We start from the raw sequence: 22,743 nt of genomic DNA on the forward strand, positions 1-22,743 counted from the left end.
TTCATTCTCAGAAATTTACATTAATTTATTTTAATTATTATGTAGCCATTTGTGTATGAATCCATGCTTACAATTTTAATCCAGAAAAACATCTGGAGTTGTAGATATTTTGTAAGAGTCAAAGGAGAGCACTGCTCCAGAGCAAGAGTGCCAAATAAAGGATTGAATGTTGATATAAAATATTTATGCCAACATTCATTTCTTTATTTGGCAAAACACATACATTGTACCGTCCAAGATAATAACAATCATCTAAAAGAAATGTCTATGAACTAAGAATCCATAATTAATTGACTAATCAAGGACGATACTAAAGTTTGAAAGATTAAAAAAAAAAAATAATGGCTTTACAGAAAATGCAACTTTTATAATTTAAAGCATTGATTCATCAAATGATTTATGGTTTTTCTCAATATTTTTTTATAAATTTATTTAAAATTCATTATTATGAAGTCTAATCAACAAAAGTTAAATCTCAAAGGAATATACTGATACTTATTTTATGTGTGCTAGTAAATTATTTATAAAAAATAGAAGAGGTGGTGGTACATAGAACTAAAGAAACTAGATGCATAAAAAAGGCCACTATCTCATATTTGGTATATCTTTAATATTCTATATCAATATAAAATTATTGAATCAAAAATAAGATTAAAGAACAAAAATTGAAGGATATTTGAAATATTCATATTCTGAGCACTGTGAAGATACAGAGAATCAAATCACAGTGATATGGGGGGAGGGAGTATAAAGTAATAAAGAGAGAAATAAAGTAGTCAAGTAAAACAAAACAAAAAAAAACATACACACGTCTGTTAAAAATAATCTTTGGTAATGAGCTATTCATTATATGTTATATGAATTTATTAAATGACATTAGAGTATATACAATAATTTTAAAAATCTATTGTATTCATACTGTATATAATTTGTTACTCACATCACACATGTATTTGCATTTATATCAAGCATTGTTCAACCAACATCCTCTACAGAACATTTCATACATCATCCCTTTTGCCATGCTTTGGGATTCAGTTAAAAGATTTGTCATTCTTAGGACTATCAACTTTTCTGGTGTGATCTGAATAGAGATATTTAATTTTTAAATTATTGCACACACCCCATCTTAAGAGTAAAACAATAAACTTCACCACTTTTCCTGACAATAACAAAAAGCACCAAATTAGAGAACAACAGAATATTATGCAACTACAGTACACCTGTCAAAGCTCTATTCAGCCTATTACTGAATATACAAAATACAATTTCTTCAATAAATAAGAAATGCTTACCGTCGGAAAGCTTCAAAAGCATTCCTTGGTGCCATAGGAATGTTGCATTTGGGTGTAGCTGATTGTGTGGGCCAAAAACCTGTTGTCAGCACACGTACATTCAGGTCTACATTATACAAATTTGTCTGAAAAAAATTCATTTTTACATAATCTCCTTTTTTGGTGCTTTCTTTAATAAAAAAAAAAAAAATCAAGAATTTATTACAAATTGAATAGAATAAATTAACATTCTACATTGAAGCAACAAACAATATATATATATATATATAAACAAGCATACCCCAGATGAAGCGACATGGGTTTTGAATTCTTCCATCATTGTGTTAGATACAGACATATCTTTGAACATGCCTTCTAATTTGGACGTGAACTGGCAACCACACTCAGTCTGAAATCATAATATTTATATCAGAAGCAAAATAAAATATTGATATTCATTTTATTATTCTAAAATATTTTGAGTTTGACACTTTTAAGTAAACAAAACAAGCTTTTTTATTTGATTGCAACAGATATCCCAGTTTTACTTATTAATTGTATACAGAGAATAATTACTATGAAAAAACAAAATACCCAATTGACCAAATGATATAAGTAACAGATATTTCAAATGCGAACGTAACTTTGCATCAGTATTATTTTGATGAGCTTTTGCATGAAAAAGGCATTTAGAAAGCATTTTATTCAAAATAAATAAAGTAAAAATATTCAATTATTAGAAAGTAAATAAAAAATGCATTTTACATTAATAAGCATTAAATTATTTAGAGTATATATAATTCAGTATATTTTTCTATAAAGCATAGTTCATGTTTAAAAATTTCATTCCTACATACCATAAAAAGTAATAAAATGAAACTATTAAATAAAAGGGGGTGGCAGCATATTTAGCAAAATAAAATTTTAATATCATCTGTTTTTTCTATAACTGTTTAGATTAGAAAACATACTTAAAAAAACAATAGTTATTTAAATTCATCAAAAAATTCTGAATCTACATATAAGCTGATATAAATAACAACCATATTTATAGTTATCAAAAAAATTTTCATATATGCCTGATCTAATATCTAAAAAATCAAAAATTTTTAGTAGTAAGTACAGATTACAATTTAATTTACAAATCACAATAAAGATTCAAAAATAAAAAAATAAAAAATTTCCAAAGTTGTTTACAAAGAAATAATTTTTCTAAATTAACTGATACAAAAACTGCAATTAATTTTTTTTTAAAATCTATTCCCAATTAGATTACATGATGACACAAAATACTTACTAGATTATTAAAAATACATGCTGTTTAAGAAAACAGAATTTTCAAAATTGCTTATGCAGATTTAGAATCTAACCAACTAGTAATCATAGCCAAATATTTCAGAATTAAACATCGTATATAAAAATTGAATAAAAAGCATTTTTTTTAGTACAATACTTAACAAATTTGCTTCAAAAAGCATATTGCTTCCTTGAAAATGCCCTTTTACAAATCTTAAAAAGATGGATGACAAAGAAATAAAAACATTTAAGTGATTTAATTATAACAGATAAATTATTTTTGATTAAAAACTGTTCAGTTTGATTATTTACTGCAAAAAGCTATCAAATTTCAATCTTATAACATTTAACATAGCATGTTTATTTTATTTATTGTTCCAATCTCTTTAAACTATGTAGTAATAAAAATATTCCCACCATTAAATATGCAAATAACCTTGATTTATTATGATATTCTTACATCTCAGATATATAGTGACAATAATTAACAATCTCTTCATAATTTTAACATTTTAAAAATAATTATTTTACATTTTTTAAACAAAAGTAAATTCTGAAAACATTATGAATAGTGCATTTCACATTACTAAAAATTTTAATTAATAGCACTAGAAGTTTAAAAGTATAAAACCTTGAGCTTGCTGATCATATTCTTCTCAGAATCATCAGAAACACTCTTATTGAGCAGCAGTCTCTTGGCCAGGTGTTGTTTATAGTAACGCTCAAAGACATCTTTCTCTTGGAGATAACGGAATAAAACCATGGTTTTATCCAAAACTTGTTCAATTTCTTGTTCAGTCATCTTTAAAAAAAACAAGAAGAAAAAATTACATATATTATACAAAATAATCATAATCTGTCACTGCTTTCCTTATAAAGGAAAAATTTAAACAAAAAGCTGTAAAAAGGAAGCAAAACAATTAATATTAAATCAAACCAAGGTTTAAATTTTGGACAGATAACATTCTGCTTTGCAAAATGGATCAATGAATAATATCTCTAACAAGCAATCTAACCATATAAATTTGGACTCATTTAATCAGAGCTTTTGGAAAATATAAATATGTTCAAATTAATCATATTTACATGAAACTAAATATATTTTCTTAAAAATTGAAAAATCTTGAACAAATAACAAAAGTGTTATGGAAAAAAAAATAACTAAGAAACTTAAAATTCCCTGTATTTTCCCAGGTTTTATAAAAAAATTTTAATTTCCATTCATTTTTCTGGGCTTTTTGGATGATTTTTAAATTTCCTGAATTTCCCTGTTCTCCCAGTGGCACGGCAACCCTGTGTAAGATTTCTTAAATAATCTACCCTTTTAAAAATGCATTATTTTAATTTTTGAGGAGTGAAATTTTTTATCATTTAATAATTAATTTAGTTAGATGAAAAGTTTTAAGAAATTTAAATCCAGTTGCATGACTTTCCTTGTACCTCTAAAAAATTTCAGTTAATGCACATTTTTCCCAACTACAAATTCACTGCTCACTACCATGGAAATATATATAGTACTTAGTTCCTTTCAACCTCAAATGGCTGGTAACATCCTGAAAGGATTCAATATTATCCATTTAGCATTAAACTTGAAATAATCATAAATACCCATTATGCCATGAAGAAATTTTCAAATATTTCTCACCTTCTTTTATAATAACAATAATGACTTTTAAATAAGTTCATACTGTTTCTGAATATTAAAAAATAATTGAAAGCTCGTTCATGCCATACATCAGATAGAATTTAATATATCAAGAAAATTTTATTGCAGCAATCCAAGGGAATAGTTTATAGACAATTTAATTCTATAGTAAACATTCATTTTACTTACTCCTTTCACTCCTTTCTTAAGCTTGTCATCAATGAAGAGCGAGAGGTACTCAGGAGACTTGGGATTAAGGTTAAGGAAGCACTCAAAATCACTGGCTATCATCTGTTTGAAGAATCGGTCCTCACCAAAAGAGTGATTCAGAAAATGATCAAATCGGTCCTTAAGATCCAGAAGATTCTGAAATAGACATTCAATTTTCATTACAAATAAATTGATATTTAAGATAATTCTTTTTAAATTTTGATTTTTTGTGAATATTATAAAATGGAATTTTGTATCTAAAATCCTTTCTAAGAATCTACATAAGAACGTCTATGAAGTTCAAAGGAAAGTAAGGCTTATTTTAAACCTAAACTATTTTATAACATTTAATTTAATTAGCTTTAATTTAGTTAGACTAATTGAAAATATTAAAATCTAAATCCGAGATTTTTTTTTCTATTTATAAAAGAATCCCCAGCCCCTAATGCCAAACATATATACACAGCGATATATACATTATTGTGAAATGACCTAATAATGTATTAATATATATATTAATGCCATACATATTTGCATTGTTATGATCACCTATCTAATAGCTGAAGTAACCTCCTCTTGCAGTCAAAACAGCAGCTAAGCAGCAGAGAATCGATTCAATGTGTACTTGGAAGGTGGTAACAAATATCTGTGACCACACGAACAGCTGATGAAGATTCTAAGGAATAATGTCTTTCTGTCTGATGTGTCAATTGAAATGTTTCCACAGATTTTCACAGGGATTCAGATCATAGAAATTTGGAGGCCAGGATAGTAACTGAAATTCTTCTGCATTTTCCTCAAACCATACACAGACCATTTTAGAAGCATAGCATGTAGCATTATCCTGCTGAAACATGCAATCATTCACAGGAACGTAATTGCCATGTAAGGATTCACCTGATCAGCAAAGATGGATAAATCCGTTCAGCTATGAGTATACCTTCCACAGGAGTTGTGGAAATAATGCATGCCGAAAAAACATATCCAAGGCATCACATTGCCTTCACCTTACAGGTGCCCAATAATGGTTTTTAGGTTTTTATTTTATTTTATTTATTTATTCATGTGTGACACCAAATACAACAGTGCCCATCGATCACATGCAATAGCGAACAAGACTTAACTGAAAAAGCAACCTTTGTCTACTGTTCCAGGGGCCAATGTTTGTACTCTAATGTAAATGCATCATCTTTCTTGCAATTCAACTTATCAACATGGGTGCAGAAATCTTACATATGTTGCAGAGGTCAATATATAATAATGTGTATTGAACAGTTATCCTGGAGAGCTTTCTAATGCATTGTTGATTCATTTAAGCCATTAATGTATTGAAGGAATGAAACATAACAAGCAACATTCACCCCCGTCATTAACAACCTGTGGTGCTACACGGTTTGCATTACACACCCTCTTGGTAATTCCAATTATTGCGCACACCCATCTAAGTGAACACAGAAGCTGTGGTTTTAGAAATGCTACCAACATGTGCTCTGTACCCAACGATCATGCCCTTTTCAAAGTCTATTAAATCATGTGACTGACCCATTACGGAAACTACTGCTATGCGAACATGTATTCTGAAACCACCTTTATATGTTTTTTAACAAACAGGTTTCTCAGTCCTACTTGTGACTACTCACAACTATGTTTATATCAACCTGTTTGGTGGTCATAATATTGTGTATGCTACATTTAATTAGATGAATTTAAACAAGTGAAAGGCAATTTGGATGGTCAAGCTATTATCATAAAACAATATAAAAAATTTAATTTCTATACTTTTCAAAATTAATGTATTATAAGTAGTTTATTGTATAGTTTGATGAATTGTTTACATTTTGTAACACAAGCTACACACATTATTATACATAATGATACAAAAAAAGTAAAATGATGGTATATTTGCAATTATATAATACTATATTTAAAAGATGATTTCATTCAAACTCTTTAATATAAATTATAACTAAGAGCAAATTTTCAATTGCAACTTTACAATGTTAATAAATTAAAAATTCTAAAACAGAATCATGAAATTTTAACAAAGTGTCTTTAAAAAGTAATTATTTGTACGACTTTTCGAAAATCAGAAAACTCTTTGGACTTCAAAACATTAGAAAAGAAATCATGAAAACAAATTTCTTCATCAACTGAACAAGCTATTTTTCATATTATCTTTTTAGTTTTTTTTTTTAGGAAAATTTCAAATTGAATCTTTACATGTTCTGAACATGCAATGCAGTGGAAATTTGTGCTTTGGAATAAATAAGTAAATCAATTATTCATTTTTTATATAACACTGCATTGTTTTTCAATAAATAAGCATTTAAATGAGAAACAGCTTTTAAAATAGCATGTTTTAGATATGGATTCAAATATTTTTTTTTTCTTTAGTGTTCTTTACAAATATTACACATTCTGCTAAAAAGTACCATTTTTTTCAATTACAGTAGCTCCACTAGTATTCAAGTAACTGTAGTCACAATTCCAACATTATTATTTTTTCACAATCTTGGAAATTGGATTGGTCTATGCAGGGAAAAAAAAAAAAAAAAAGAAAAGGAGTAGAAAAAGGACGAGATTCCACAAATGGTGTCATTTAGTTTTTAGAGCTATGGCGATCTTTTATTCATACAATGTTTAAAGAGAATGGCATTTTTTTTTAGATATAAAAAAAACACCTGAAAATTTTTTAATTTTCTGTATTTTCCTGGATTTTAAAATTTCAAAATTCCCTGCATTTCCCTGGTTTTATATATTATCTTTAAATTCTCTTTTCCCCCAATTTTCTTGATGCTGTTGCAAACCCTGATACATAATATCATAAATCAAATCACAAAATATTATTATGTTTAAAATCATACATATAAAAAGAAAAATATATGTCAGCTATTAAAATAATTTTTCAGTCTGGTATTTCACTTAATGCTTAAGCAATGAAATTTTATGAACTTTTTTAATAGAGAATTTAAAATTCGATGAATAGATAGTATATGGCAACATATATCAGTAATTTGCATCTGTTTTGCACACAATCAGCAGGCTTATAATAATATTTTGAATCTCCGTAATAGTTAGTAGTAATAATTATATCCGTAGTTGCCTATGTAAAATGTGGAATTAAGTGCAGCAGTAAAAATATTTCATGGAGCAATGGTTTTTTCATATTGAGGTTTGCTACATTTGACTCGCCATTTGACATAAAATAATAAGTGCAATTTCTGCACCACATGTTAGTGTTTTATAAATATAAATGTTTAAATTAACTGATTTATTGGTGTTCTCATAAAACTCATAATCCCATAACTAATTTATTATTCATGAAATAAAAATTAAGAATGTGATTGTAAATATTACATTTTATTTGCATTTTTTTAAAATACTGGATAGTAGTAAAGGTTAATGAGTTGGAAGGAAATTGCTGCAACTTTTATTATTTCATATTTATACTAATTCATTAAGTTCACACTTCGCAGATAAGTTGGAAATTATTGCTAATATTTTCTTTTGACAATTTTTTTTTATTTTATATTTCACATTGCACTTTTTTTTTTTAACTTCATGTATAGAGAAGGCCCCGTTGCAAGAAAACAAAGCTTAGAAAGAGAGAGAATTGCATAATGAAGAATGAAACATAAAGAGATATTAAATCAGATTTAAGATATTAACATGATAGCAACTGTCAATATGAGCCATTTTCTAGCATGTTCAAACAGCTCATTGATCCTATGTTACAAATGGTTATTTGCAAGGAGGAAAGAAAAGAACTTACTTTGACAAAAGTGAGAGCATCACTTTTTCCACCTTCATCTTCTGTGACAAGAGCTTTCCCTTGTTCACGAAGATAACTGCTCACACAAGCCACCATTGTTTTGAGACCATCATGCACACGACTAAATAGCTTATACATGCATGCAAGATCTGAAAACAATATTATTTATTAAAGATAGAATTCTTTCTAATTTACTCACAAATATGAAAGTAAGCTATTTATTCTAAAAAAATCTCAAATAAACTAAAAAATTACAAAAATATAGTAGATTCAGAATCAAAAATAAACTAAAAAATTACAATAATACTTAAAACAATGAGAAATTTTTTTAAGTTAATGAAATATTTTTAAAATTACATTTCAAAATGCTAGAAACTTTATTTGGATGCTAAAAATTAAATGCAATAGGTAAGAACAATGAAAAGTTTAAAAATTCTGATTTTAAAAAATGAGATATTAGAATATAAAATTTTTAAAATTTATATATATTATTTTGACAATTCATAAAAATACATCAGTTCCAAAAAATATTTTAAAGAATGTCGAAATTCTGAAATTGATTCCAATTTCACATATAAAAATAAACCATGCCTATCACTTTTAAGCTAAAAAAATTTGATAGAAGGAACAAGAGTTCTAATATTCAATTTAAAAGATACTCAAGTTGAAAAAGGAAGTAGAGTAATTATTCTAAATAAGAATAAAATTATTTTTTTTTAAGTCTCAAGAAAATATTTTGTTAAAAAATTATCGAGAGAAGTTGTAAAAAAAGCAAAAATACTGTACAGAGAAATATGATTCAAATACATAAAATCCAATGTGGTGTATAAAACCAATCTGGTGTATAAAAGAGTTTGAATATAAATTAACTTATTCTAAAAATGAATTTAACACCCTGCATTACTCATACAAAATTATCACACAAATTCATTATATTAGGCAACAAAAAAGTGAATAACACAACCAGATAAATAAGCTATGCCACTTTTTCAAATAATCAAGATTATGCCGAAGGGTCAAGGAATATATAAATACTATAAGCTCACAAACTTTGGTTATTATCAAGGAATATTGCTATGTGCAGCAAGTAAGAAGGAATATAAAATTAAAAGCTGTACTGCTTAAAATGCTTTTGTTAGATCTGATGCAATACAATGCTTTAGATTAAGGAAAATTTTTATCCTTACTTACTACTTCACTATTATATAAAAATTTAAGATAATCAATTTTGATAATTTTTCAAGCCTTATTCACTCACATTTAGTTCAAGTTTAAATGTTCAAGGTTTTTTTTTTTTTTTTTTTTTTTTTTGTCAAATTAAATGGCTTCAAAACATTAAAAGAAGCTTATTTCATCATATTTATTGATAATATTTTTGGTGAAAATTATTTTCTAGCCAAGATTATGTATAATATAATGGCATCGAGGTGATGAGGGAAAAGGTGAGGCAAAGCAAATTAAAGCAAACATACCTTCAGTTTTTTGGTTCTTCAGCATATGTACAACACCAGAATTTTCCATCTATAAAATAAAAAGTAGCATTAATATAAAATAAATTATTAAATTCTATGAATACTTCCCAGAAGAAAGAAATACTTTGAAAACTATAACTGGAATTTTGAATTTAACATCTCATCCTTTCATTTCAAGCATAAATTGATTTTAAAAACAGTTACAGCTTGAAAACTGGAGGGGGGAGGGGATTTTTTATGAGGATGAGTTTTTGCTTAGCTCTTTTAAGGTTTCATATTAATGGCTCTAAGCACAAATAATTGTCCTGCTTTTAAAAATTTTCTTTTTAAAACACTCCTTTCTATAGAAGTTAATGCTTATTATTATATCCTTAAAGGAAAAAAGAAAAAAAAATTTTAGAAATCTAAAATTCTAGATTTTTAATTTTTTTTTTTTTTTCTTTTCTTTTTTCCATAGTACTAGTACATGAAAAGCTATGCTATTTATTCTTTAAGCTAAATTAAACAGTTCTACACAAAATCCTCAAGTAGTTGTAAGCAACTGAATAAAGAATTTGAATGGAATTCAGCTTTAAACACTAGTGATCAATATTTTATGCAATCCAATCCTATATCTGATATTGTCTATATTTGTCTATATTATTGATTGGTAGAATGATTTTATAAGAATCTTTTCTTTTGTGCTGACAATTTTGAATTGCTACTGGCTATAGGTAGAATCAGATACTATGATCCAAAGTTATTTTAAACTATGAACCGAAAAGTGATTACTTCTACAATGGTTTTCATATGCTTGCTGATGAGCTCTTCCTCTACAACTTTCACAATAAGTTTCTCTGTGGACTCATCCAAGTAGTGCTTGGCCCTCTCCGCCTCTTCGTTAATGCGCTGTTCTACTTTGTTAATGTAGACAGATGCACTATTCTCCTCCAGAAACTTTTGGCTTTCCATCTGAAATCATAATTTCAAATAAGATTCAATATGTTTTCAGCTCATGATTGAGAAGTTTACTTTTATAGGATTACTGCCCCACCTCCACCCTTAAGTAAACAGATTATTTCAGGATGTATGAATTGCACTTATATATATATATATATATAACACCAGGATTAGCATCTCTTCTCAAAACATCCGCACCATACCAACAACAGATGATTGATACAAGTAGAGCTAATATATACCAGGTCTATATACATTGTAGATCTTCAGTGAAATCAGATATCAAAGTTGCACTTTTCAGTCTTAAAGATTGAAATCACCATTGTGCCAGTTTTAGTGACAAACAATTAACATTTCTTCACAATTTAAATCTGTAAAAGTAACAAAAAGATTTACAGAAATTAAAAAGTAATATTAATACCCTAAGTATGTTTGAAATTAGGTTTAATTCAGTAATTAAATAAAAATTAAAAATACAAAAGGCATAGTAATTCTATTTATTACTTAAAATAATAATAAACAGTCATTAAAAAATATTTTTTGCACAATCTTAAAAATAAACATCTCTGCAAACTCATATATAATAATTTTTTTGTTGTTTCAGTCTGGATCCTCTAGTCTTTTTAATGTAAAATATACTCCAGAGGCTATTTAAAATAGTACAGATTTTTAAAGCTTCTATTTTCTTACTTCACAATTTCTATATCCAAAAATAAAAATCTTGAATAATCCTATTGATAATTACCTATATTTTTAAGTTAATTTCTGAATTTTAAGTATTTTTAAATGTTTGCCATGTACATTATTAAATAATTTTATTTGGCAACTACAGCTTTTATTTTAACATGTTTTAATATATAACAAGATTGCTATGCATTTTAACATGTCCCTCTAATAAAAAAAATTATGTAAATAAAAAAACTTCAGCAAGCTATCTAATATTCTGATACTTTAATGTCTACTTCAGTGAATCATTATTTTTGAATATTTCTGAAGTCTTTGAAATTTTAATATTTGAATGATTCAGATGATGAACAATATACAACAAATCAAATAACTGTTCAAGATATATCCTAAAAATATTAATTTAAAACATTAAATTCAGTAATGTTTCAAACTATTCAGATCTGGTTTATGTTATGTCCTAATATATATATTTTTTTTTTAACTCATATGAAAATTCTTGTTTGAGGAAGATGCAAGTTTTATAACAATAACAGGATTAGTTTGTTTTGTTTTTTATTCCAAAATTTTTGTTATGAAACTCATTCAGCTTTCAAACAAATTTAAAATCAATAAAAATCATTATATAAATACTTTTTAAATAAATATTACCAGCTAAACATTGACAAAAATAAATGCCTTCTTTTTATGATTTGCTCTTAATTTACTAGAAAAAAACAATTTTAACTTTTTTTTTTGTAAAATAATTTTATTTTACATTTCATATGTTGTAAATAATTGTGAAGCTTACTTATTTCAGTGGACTTATACCAGTATAGAAGCATTTGAACTTTTAAGTTGAAAATAAGAAATTCCAATATTTTAATGATAAAAGATGAACCTCTAATAAGCTGAAATTCAGAGACAACTTTAATTTTCTATTTAGTTATGAGCTAGAAAGTTTGTTACTGAATTGGTATCTGAGAGAAGCATTTTAAGCCTATTCTTAGTGATTTCTTAAAGAAGCAAGTCTTCATTCAGCTATTTATAGCACATATTCTTATTTGCTTTTAAAATAAATTGTTATTCATATTACTTGATTATTATTGATTATAAACTGAATATATTATAAAATATCATCAAAAAATAGTAATTTACTTTTAATATTAAATTTTTTATAATGTTATTAATAATTTATGGATAGTGAAGAGTAGCTCACTTTTGGATCATTATCTTGCTAAATGTTCCAGTAGACCAAGTATTGAAGCAAATGGTTTCTCTCAATACTTTTTATTAAGTGTAATAAAAAAGATTACATCTTGTAAAGTTTTTTTTTTTTGTATAATTCGATTTGCTTTATTTTTATAAGTACCAGTACCAGTCAGTGTATCAGTAATGAGCCACATGGCCCACATCTGATAAACTACTGAATTTTCTGACTAAGTACTTTAATAAATATTTTATAGTAAATAAAAATTTATTAAATTTTTATTTAGAATAGTTAATAATTGGTGAATTTTCTTTTTAAAACAATAGAAAAGAAAGAAAAACATTCAGAAGATAACTTACTAGCTGCTATTAATAAGATAGAAAAAGAACATATGATTCGCTCAGTTGCTTAAAAATATAGCATTGCAAAGTAAATTAAAAGGTGAAGTAGTATTTGCAATAAAAAATGGGCCAAATCCAATATTTTAACCAAGAGCAAAAAAGTAGCATTCATTTTCAATTTACACCAATTGCCAACACTCAATTCCCAACCATGAATGAATGAAAGAATGTAATGAAATGAGATGTAAAAGAATGGAATGAAGAAAATGTACGGAAAGAAATGAAAATGTAAAGGATTGGAATGGTCTTACAAAACACTGAGATTTATACTGTGTATGGTTGGAAGCAAAGTCTTTACTCAAGTTACAGGTAAGCTATAACAGATATAAATATTAATGAATAAATTCAGCTATAAATTCTGCAGTTCTTTACAGCTTAATGTTAAAACTATGGAGAAGAGATTGGTTTAGATGCTCAAAAGCCAGTATCAGATTTTACAGACTCTGTAGAATCACTAGAAATCATTCTTATAGGTGATCCCAAAACAGTCAGTAAATATATCAACAAAAGTGTTGAAGAAAATATTGATATTCAAGAATCAATTAAACTCTGTAAAGAGGCAGACAATGATTAACTGATTATTGCAGAGTCATTAAAAAAATATTCTGACACCGTTAAAAGGGCTCTTCTGAATGCAAATGAAAATACAAAAGAAAAACTTCCTGCAGTGGTTACTTTACAACAAATTATTATCTATTATAAGTAGAAAAAAGAAATACAAAATACAAAAGCTGATGGGAAAGAAGATTTGAATAAAGAAGGAAAATAGAGAATGTTAAAAAAAAATTAACTACACAAAAAGAATCAGAAAATCTTCATCACTCTTAAATTTCATCATGAATAAATTACACTGAGAGAAGAAGAATTGACCATCTATAATGAATCAAAGTTGAAGGAAGATCAACTCTGGTGTGAGGTAAAAGGAATATACAAAAATATGTGTATTTGTGCACAATTCAAAACATAAAAAATAAAGCAATAATATTGAGGAGCTAAAATCTACAAAAACAAAAAGAACTTAATAATCATTAAAAATGATTCATTCAACATATCATTTAATATCCATAATGCACCAACTAGATTTAAAATGAGATAATGGCAATTAAGATATAGTTTTAATATAAAAAATTTTAAGATGTTTAAAAACTTTTTAATGTAATGTGACAAAAATCTATCAATAAAAGATTTAATTTTTACTGAACTTTTTGTTGCACTTTTATAATGAATAATATTAATGTATTGCTGTTATTACTATATATAAAATGATTTTATTCTTTTTTTTTCTTTGGCACATTTGACAAATCTGAGTGGCCTACTTTTGGTATGCCATACTCACTTTAGATGCAAAGCAGTCATCCAAAAGTAATTTTTAAAAAAATTGCATAATAATTATTTTAATACTTTAGGTAAATATTATTTCAGATAAGAGTTTGAACAACCATCAAAAATACAGATTAATAACACTACTCTAAAGTCTAGATGATACCCAAGGAAATATCTTAAGTGGGTGGGCCACTGGAGCAATTACCCTAAAAGTCAATTCTTGTAAAAAAAAATGTTTCAGTTTTCATTTTTTTTAAATAAGTTATTATTAAAAAAGTAAAAATACATTATTATTATTATCATAATTGAATTCTGTATGTAAATATTAAATTATATCTCACCCTATAAAACTCAGCCGACTGTGCTAGGAAAGGCTGTTCGAAATCTTCTTCATAGACACACCGGGAATCTATCCCTAATACCATCAACATCTGGCATGCATTCTTAATGGCCAGTCTATAAGTAAAAATAAAAAATATAATGAAAAACTTGTTTCATTTGGTATTTCTAGACTGAATCTATCTACAAAATTATGCTGACATTTTTCATTGCTAAAAAAGATTTAAACAAATGCATTACATTATGTAACAAAATGAAGTAATTTTTTCCAGTACACAAAAGCACAGTAAATATATATATTTTTTAAATATGTAATTCTACTTTTTTTTATCTGTTTGTTATGTTTTTTTCTCTAAGACCTTTGAAATATTCATATTTAAAATAATTTACAAATTTCATTTACCAATAGATATATTGCAACTAGTGACCATACCAATGGAATGGTACAAATTTACATATTAAATATTTTATCCAGACAGGCCTCTGGATAAAAATATTTAATTGATAGAATAAAAGCACATAAAACAAATAAGAATTTTTGAAACTTTCTAGACAAACAATACTTGCTTGTTAAACAATATAAAAAATATTTTTATACCAAATGTTATTAAAAACGAAATTCTTTTATGATTTGAAACATTTTAAAATAATACGAGATTTCAAATGTATCAAATAATTCTAAAAATAAAGGCAATAGCAAATCAGAGGTAAATTAATAAAAGCAAAAAATATGGTTATAATTTTTATTCAATAAGAACTGTATGATTAAAGATAAAACAGTATTTTCTGTTTAAAGGAAAATATAGTTTTTAATTAATAAGATATGAAATGTTGAATCAGTTGTTGTAAATCTTTTAATACTCCATGATGTTTGAAAGCAAAACTTGAAGAAAATCTATTCAGTAGTTTCAATTTCTATACAGTACAAATTATTTATGCATTTTGGGGTTGTTTGTTTTTTTCCCTTTGCCCATTATGTTATGCAAATAACAGAAGTTCATATTATTTTAGTTTATAGTACCATGATACAAGGTACTTTTAGTGTTAAAAATTCTACATTGTGTACTTGCATCTTTCTAGATAGAAAAAGCCCTAAATAACTTTGAACTTGCACACGGGTTAATAACATCTAAAAATTTTTGGAAATGAAAAAAAAAAAAAAAAAAAAAACTTTTCATAGTAGCTAAATTAACATTAAAGAAATGATAATAGTTGTTTATTAAAATAGTATATAATTATTTTTATGTAAAGATTATTTCGGAAGTCAATGACAAAAAAACTGTACAAAAACAAAGGTTAATTTTTAAGATTAAGAGCTTAATTATTATTCCCTAATTAAATATCTTAAATAATAAATAATTTTGCAATTTGTAAATAGCAAAAGGAATTTAGAAATTAACCTCAGATTATCTATACATTGGATGAATTCTTATAGAGGACAAAAAAGGCCTGTGAATATTTTACTTTATAGGCATATTTAGATATTCGAATGTATTTTCAAATTAAACATTTGAAGCTTGCATTCTTTAAATAAAAATCAATATCTAATAGATCTTTCTTTGAACTATGTAGTTTTTTGGTTTCCTCGGAAGTCTCATTTTTCATCTCTGAGCTCACAGAATTATATGTAAATCGCACGTTTACTTTTTCTTCTATAGCTTATTTGCTATTTTTAATGCTTTGAGGTGTGATATACTATATTAAAAGCTTTTTCTTTTGGAGATCTATAAAACAAATAATTTTAACAGTTTAAGAAAACTCAGTGATTGATTGTATAGGCATATATTATTTGATATTTTATCAGACAAAAAAAATAAAGAGGGAGAAACTATTTATAAAAATAAAAAAAAAGACAAATAAAAATAAAATTGAATACTGTAACAACTAATCTGACTAAATAAATCTCACCTGTCAACCACTTCACCTCGCCTTTCCCGCATGACCATGTCCAGGAGTGTCTCCCGTAAATGGTCTCTAATGCAACCATAACGTACCACTTGGTCTCGGAATATGATTAGTCCTAAATTATATACATTATTCACAGAATTTTGTTGCACATAGACACGGTCCTGTAAGGAGGTAAAATAATAGAGGAATTATAATTTGATTTGGCCCATCAAAAAAGATCTACACTGCTTGCTACTCGAAATCTAATTATTGCACTAATAATAAACATATGAATCAGAGACAACTGGAGAGATGAGATCTAAACTATTTCAAATGTTATCAATTTCCATAAATCATTAAGATTTGCAGTTGGGAAATTTGATAATTATGCAAAATGCAGATGGTCTCTTATATGAGTGCAGTTGATACAGTTTTAAAGAGGATATACTTTCAAAAACCATGCAACATTTTTCTTTAATTTAACTTTTAAAAATTACAAACAACAATAAATATCTAGATACTTTTTTTGATGGATAGTTTCAAAAATAGAGCTCAGTAAGAAGTAACAAAAATGGTTCCATTAAAAAAAGGGGGATCATAATAAATGGAATATATCATTCTTAATATACAAACAAAATATATTAGAAAATTCAAGACTATCTAATTAATTCCAAATAAATAAAGGAATTTTATCAGATGCGTACATACTGATAATCAAAATAATTAAATAATATTTTGAAAAAATGAATATAGGTTTTGCAATGGTTAAATTGCTGGAAAGCGGTTTATATATATATATATATATATATATATATATATATATATATATATATATATATATATATATATATATATATATATATATATATATATATATATATATTTAATGAATGACAGTTCTACACATGATGATGAGTAAGTAGCACCTTTTTTTTTAAAGAAAACATTTGACTTATTTGTCTATAATAGAAATTGAAAATTCTTAGGAGAAAAATGAAAATTTTGAAAGACGCCCATGTTGAAAAAATTTTTATGCATATTGAATACGAATATAAAAAAGCAATTAAAATATTATTTGAATAATACTTTTCTATATATTCAAATAATTAAAATTTAAGAATTCTACTTACTATTTTGTAAATTCAGGAAAATTACAACTTAACAGCATGAAAAATAATTTTTTAAAAGAGTTGTAATATTTTATACCACAACAGGGTGATATTTTGTTCAAATTATTGCCTTTGCTACTACAAAGAACATCAAATATAGGAATCTGTACCCAATTCAATAATCAGACATGAGAAAAACACTTTACGGTAAAATATTTCACTTGTGATATTTCCGGTGAAAGGCACCATAAAACTCAAATACTCTCTCAATCTCAAATATCTACAGGCTTAGCATTTTATCTGATTTCAGTCTAATCAAGACTGTCATCAGATCAAATGCAAAGCTTCTATATAATTGTGTTCAACACAGTTTTGAACACAATGAAACAGTACAGTAACCTAGGATGTACATCTTGAAAAATTAAGTATAAACTACAGATTATTTATCTAAGAATTCCCTTGGAAATATATACAAAATGTCAAACTGTAATCATCTTTCAAAAATATACAATTTTACACAATCAAAAAACATTTTGAGACTATATACATGGAAATATAATGACAATGAAAGTTTCTCATTTTTTTGAAAAAATATGGCACAAAATTCAAAATTTTGGTACTATTAAAGATGTTTAAAAATCATTACAGAAAAACTGAATAGAAATCAAATAAAATTAATTTAGTAATTACAATTATATACTACATCTTTCCCACAGTAAAAAATGTAAGGAATATTTTATAATTTACCATATACATCAAGATGTCTCGAATCATAACCATACTTGTTTGATGGTCATTCCATGCTTGGTTCAATGTTTGTAAGAAATTATTTCTCAAAGAACTAAGTACATCCACTCGAACCTAAAAAGACAATTTCAAAAAATAAAAACATTTTTAAAAATATTAACTAAAATGAGTATTGTAAAAATAAAGCAAATTCCAATATAGAATAAAGTAAATCAAGATTTGGATAGTAATAAAGAAAAAAATAATTATTAAAATGTAGTTATTTTTATTAATGAAAGAGCTTATTTAATACTGATAGCTGAAAGAACAATTTTCTCCACATTGTTATTTCTATAAATCAAAACAAAAAATAAAGTTATTAAATTTTTTATTTGATCATTATCTTATTAACATTAAAACAATTATAAAACATGGAACATTTAAATCATTTTTGTTTTCAAAATTTGTTAATATTTCAAGATAAAATTAATAAAAGACTTTAGTTATATTAGAATGTCTAAAAATCCTACACATAAAATACATTTTTATGGCACAACTTTTGAATCTATTCTACAATACTGAATAAATACATTAAAATCCTTAATTTTTGTCCTTTAAAGAGTCCTGAAGTTATTAACATTAATCCATTTTAAGGCAGGTCCTTCCAATAATTCATTATTCTTACCTTACCCAATCTGCATGATAGATTCCAAAATACCAAGCATCAAGGTCAGCTTAACTGTATTTATCCCAAATGCCTAAACCTACTGAAAAGACCAGTAGCTGAAATAAATTTCAGCGGAAAATCTTACTGGGATTAATGCAACTGTCAGATTTTAATTTCTAGATAACCTACATACTCAAATCTGGAGGAAAAATTCTCTAGAAAAAGTTAGTGGATACAAAAATGGTTTCAAATTTAATCAAAAAAAATTTTCAATTGACATATATTTTTAGAAAAAAACAAATAAACCTAACATTTTTTTTTAACTTTTAAAAGAGTATTTGATTATTTATGCTTATAATACTCACAATAAAACAAAACAAAACAATTCTAATTTGGAACTTTTTTTTAGCCAGTGGGAATGGTCTCCCAAGAATTTTCTTGTATATTCATTAATAAATGTTCGTATGTATTATTAACTGCACACCATTAGTGAAAAATAATTATGAAACAGCCTATTAGCATGCGATCTTTAGTGTGTTTTTTTTAAGAAATTAATTGATGGGCATTTAATATGCAAGTGCCAGAAAATCCAATGTGTATGTATTTTGATTACTTTTTTTCTGATTAAAAAAGAATTTGACACAAAACTACAATTTTCATCGTGAAGTAATATAAAAAATTTCATATATTTTAGTCACTGCATTTTTACATTTTTAAATTATTCTGTTAACATGCTTGTGAAAAAGCAACACTGATAAACCGTCTATCCCTCGATGGATTTGGTTCTAAATTTGATATGGACTACTTTAGATGTTAAATCTGCATGCCAAATTTTAATCATCTAGCTCTCATTTTGTAGTTATGTTGATCTATATTTGGACAGATACGACTTCCTATGAATGGATTTTGCTCAAATTCGAATTTTTTAAAAATCTACAATTTTGGCATAGAGATCATTTATGAAATTTCAACTGTATAGCTCAAAACATTTCTCAGTTATCTTGACATTTCAGTGGCAGCAATATCTATACAATGATGTTTCGACAGTACTTCCCATCTAAATTGCAACATACTTCAAGTGAAGGATACAATGACGCTTCAAGTAATGATGGCATAATATGAATACAATTTTATCACACTAAGCTTTTAAAAGCTTAGTGTGCAATACTAAATACTTGCAATAGTAATAGATTATATATATTATATATATATATATTATATATATATATATACAATTAAGTGGAAAAAGTATTTTATCACCTGATTAAATGCATTTCCAAAGTTTAAAAAGAATGGCAAAAATATACTAAATAAACAATTCATATGGAGTTTTTATTTTTTTTAACAGTGTATAAACAGAATGAAAATATTTTATCATGAATTATTGATTTAATAGGGTAGCTACAGAAGCTACAAAAAAAATTTCCCTGATTTATGGCTACTAATTATATTAGTGTTCTGGCTTTCTCCCTATTCAGATTCACTGAGTGTGTGCAATATACCTAATTAAAAACAATTTTAAGAGTTATTTAATATAAAAATAATATATTTTCATGAAATTTAATTTTTTAAAAAATGGAATGAATACTCTAAAAATATTATTAAAACTGTATATTACATTTGTTATATGGAAAAACTGCAAGTTTTAATAAAATACTTTGCTTCTATAACTGGATAAGAATTCTAAGAAACATTTAAACTATTCTTTGTAATACAAGTTAAATCATATTAAAAAAGGTAATTATGATTCTTCCTCAAAATTTTAAAACAGTCCATCAACAAATTAAAACTCTTTGCATAAGTACCAGAATTTTAATTTGTAATGAATACTGAGTGGTTGTGAGCACATCCGTCATTTTAGCTTATAAAAAAAAATATTTCATAAATTTTGATTGAAGATATTGGAACATTCTTTTAAAAATATTTTTATTTTTGTCAATGTATTAAATTCTAAAAGACTGATTTCATTTCTTTATTAATTGCAATACTTTTTTATATATCAACAAAAATGTCAAATCATATGATGGGGCAAGTTGTAACAAAATCTTTTGAAGTTGCGACATATTATTAATTGCAAGATTTATCTTGATTTGTGTTTGATTCATACAATTAGACATTCTTCTTTAAACATCAACAAGTGTCTTCAAAGAACAGATCTCTAAGGTAATAACAGAAATTCATTTAATAACTTAAACTTAAAAATGTAAAATAACTTAAATGTAAACTTTTTTTTAATTTCTAATTTATCCGCCTTATAAAAAAACAATGGAAAGCAAATATTATGTGCTTAGAAAGAAAAGATAACAACAAAGGATAAGAAAAAAGGGTAAAAAATGGTTAAAAGAAAAAAAAATGAGAAAAGAGGATTTTGAACTAACAGTCAGATTCTAAAAAAAAAAAAAGGTTTTGTTTTATCTGCAGAGATGCTGCAGTAACCGTGATGATATATTATTTTATAGCATACTATGTAAACAAGTTATGTAATTTTAAGCAACAGTTAGATGCCCCTTCATTTCGCTTTTGTGTCGCATTAAGGTAGGAAGATATTCAGCCTCAAAATTATTAGTACATGCTAAACGTTCTTAAACAGCAGTTTTTTTTGTTTGTTTTTATTGCAATAGGTAGTTTGGTGCAATACTTAACTTGGATCCTGAGGTGAAGATATTACAAACATGACACTGCAGCCCACAAATTTGATGAATAAAAATGGATTCAATTTTTAATTTGCAAAAATAAGAGTACAAAATAAAGAAAGCAATCTATGAATTTCTTGGGTTAACGGCAATTCTGGTGTAGAGTTACTTTTAGCTTGATTGACCAGAGAATTTTATCATTTTACTGTTATCTATTTGACATCCTTTATTACCACTATAACAAATGATAACAATTTTCAAATCTGACATTACTTTAATTAACAAGAAAATAATTTTGGTAACAAGAAAATAATTTTGAATATTGTTATTTTTATTGCTAAAACTTCTCCCACTTTTGTTACAATTTGCCCTATATCCGGCACAAATTGCAACAGCTGGCAAGTTTTGAAAATATTTGGTGCTAAAATTAATAAATTTTTTTTTAATATTTTTTTAATGCATTTTATGAATGAATAGTTTAACTATAATAAAAAACAGAATCAAAAAAATAGCAAATACATTAAAAATGTAACAATTTTTTGAAAAATTTTCATAACAAGCTCCAGTCTTTCTTAATAATAAAAAAAAACTCAATTTAAAACAACCAGTCCTATTTTAAATAAATTAAAATGTTTTATAAGCTTCTTTTTAAAAAAGTCCGAGATATGCAATTCCTTCCTCAAATCTATACTTTCTTTTTTAACTGCCTCAAGATTTTCTTTTTTTTTTTTAAAGATGAAACTTTTTTCTTTTTTAAATCCAAATTTTTACTTACTTCTCTTTCTTCATTTCATTTCTTATATTTATATTCTTTATATTTGGCTTATGAATTTCTCATACAAAAAATAAATTGTTCTGATAATTCAAAATTACTTATTTCACTGTTTGCCTTGATTGCTGTCACAAACAATTTTTCTTACAATGACAATTTGTTCTTTCATATCCCCTCATAGCCAATCTTCATTGATTGAAAATTCTTTCTCAACATTACACTTGCCATGACAAAGTATCATTGGCATTTTTAGCAATGATATGGCACCATTTCAAGATTTTGAGTTGAGAGCAAGTTGAACTAAAATTTATTCTCTTTCTCTCTGTTTTTTGAAAAGTAAAAAACTGGTCTTTCTGAAAATTTCATTCAAGCTGCTGTTAGACATATTCATCAACATATTACTCT

General features: G+C 25.9%; 1 protein-coding gene across 1 annotated transcript in view; it reads right to left on the minus strand.

The window, feature by feature from the left end:
• Positions 1-22,743, minus strand: part of LOC129988300 (cullin-3-like) — a 41,459-nt gene that overhangs the window by 13,688 nt on the left and 5,028 nt on the right. Inside the window, exons 3-12 of the mRNA XM_056096493.1 lie at positions 18,288-18,401; positions 16,453-16,613; positions 14,547-14,661; positions 10,441-10,620; positions 9,670-9,718; positions 8,198-8,346; positions 4,405-4,581; positions 3,202-3,372; positions 1,576-1,683; positions 1,296-1,420 (exon numbers count right to left, since the gene is read on the minus strand). Coding sequence (XP_055952468.1) covers positions 1,296-1,420; positions 1,576-1,683; positions 3,202-3,372; positions 4,405-4,581; positions 8,198-8,346; positions 9,670-9,718; positions 10,441-10,620; positions 14,547-14,661; positions 16,453-16,613; positions 18,288-18,401 — 1,349 coding nt within the window. The remainder of the gene's footprint in view (positions 1-1,295; positions 1,421-1,575; positions 1,684-3,201; positions 3,373-4,404; positions 4,582-8,197; positions 8,347-9,669; positions 9,719-10,440; positions 10,621-14,546; positions 14,662-16,452; positions 16,614-18,287; positions 18,402-22,743) is intronic.

The sequence above is a fragment of the Argiope bruennichi genome, chromosome 10, assembly GCF_947563725.1.
Source record: "Argiope bruennichi chromosome 10, qqArgBrue1.1, whole genome shotgun sequence".
Classification (NCBI taxonomy): Eukaryota; Metazoa; Arthropoda; class Arachnida; order Araneae; family Araneidae; genus Argiope; species Argiope bruennichi.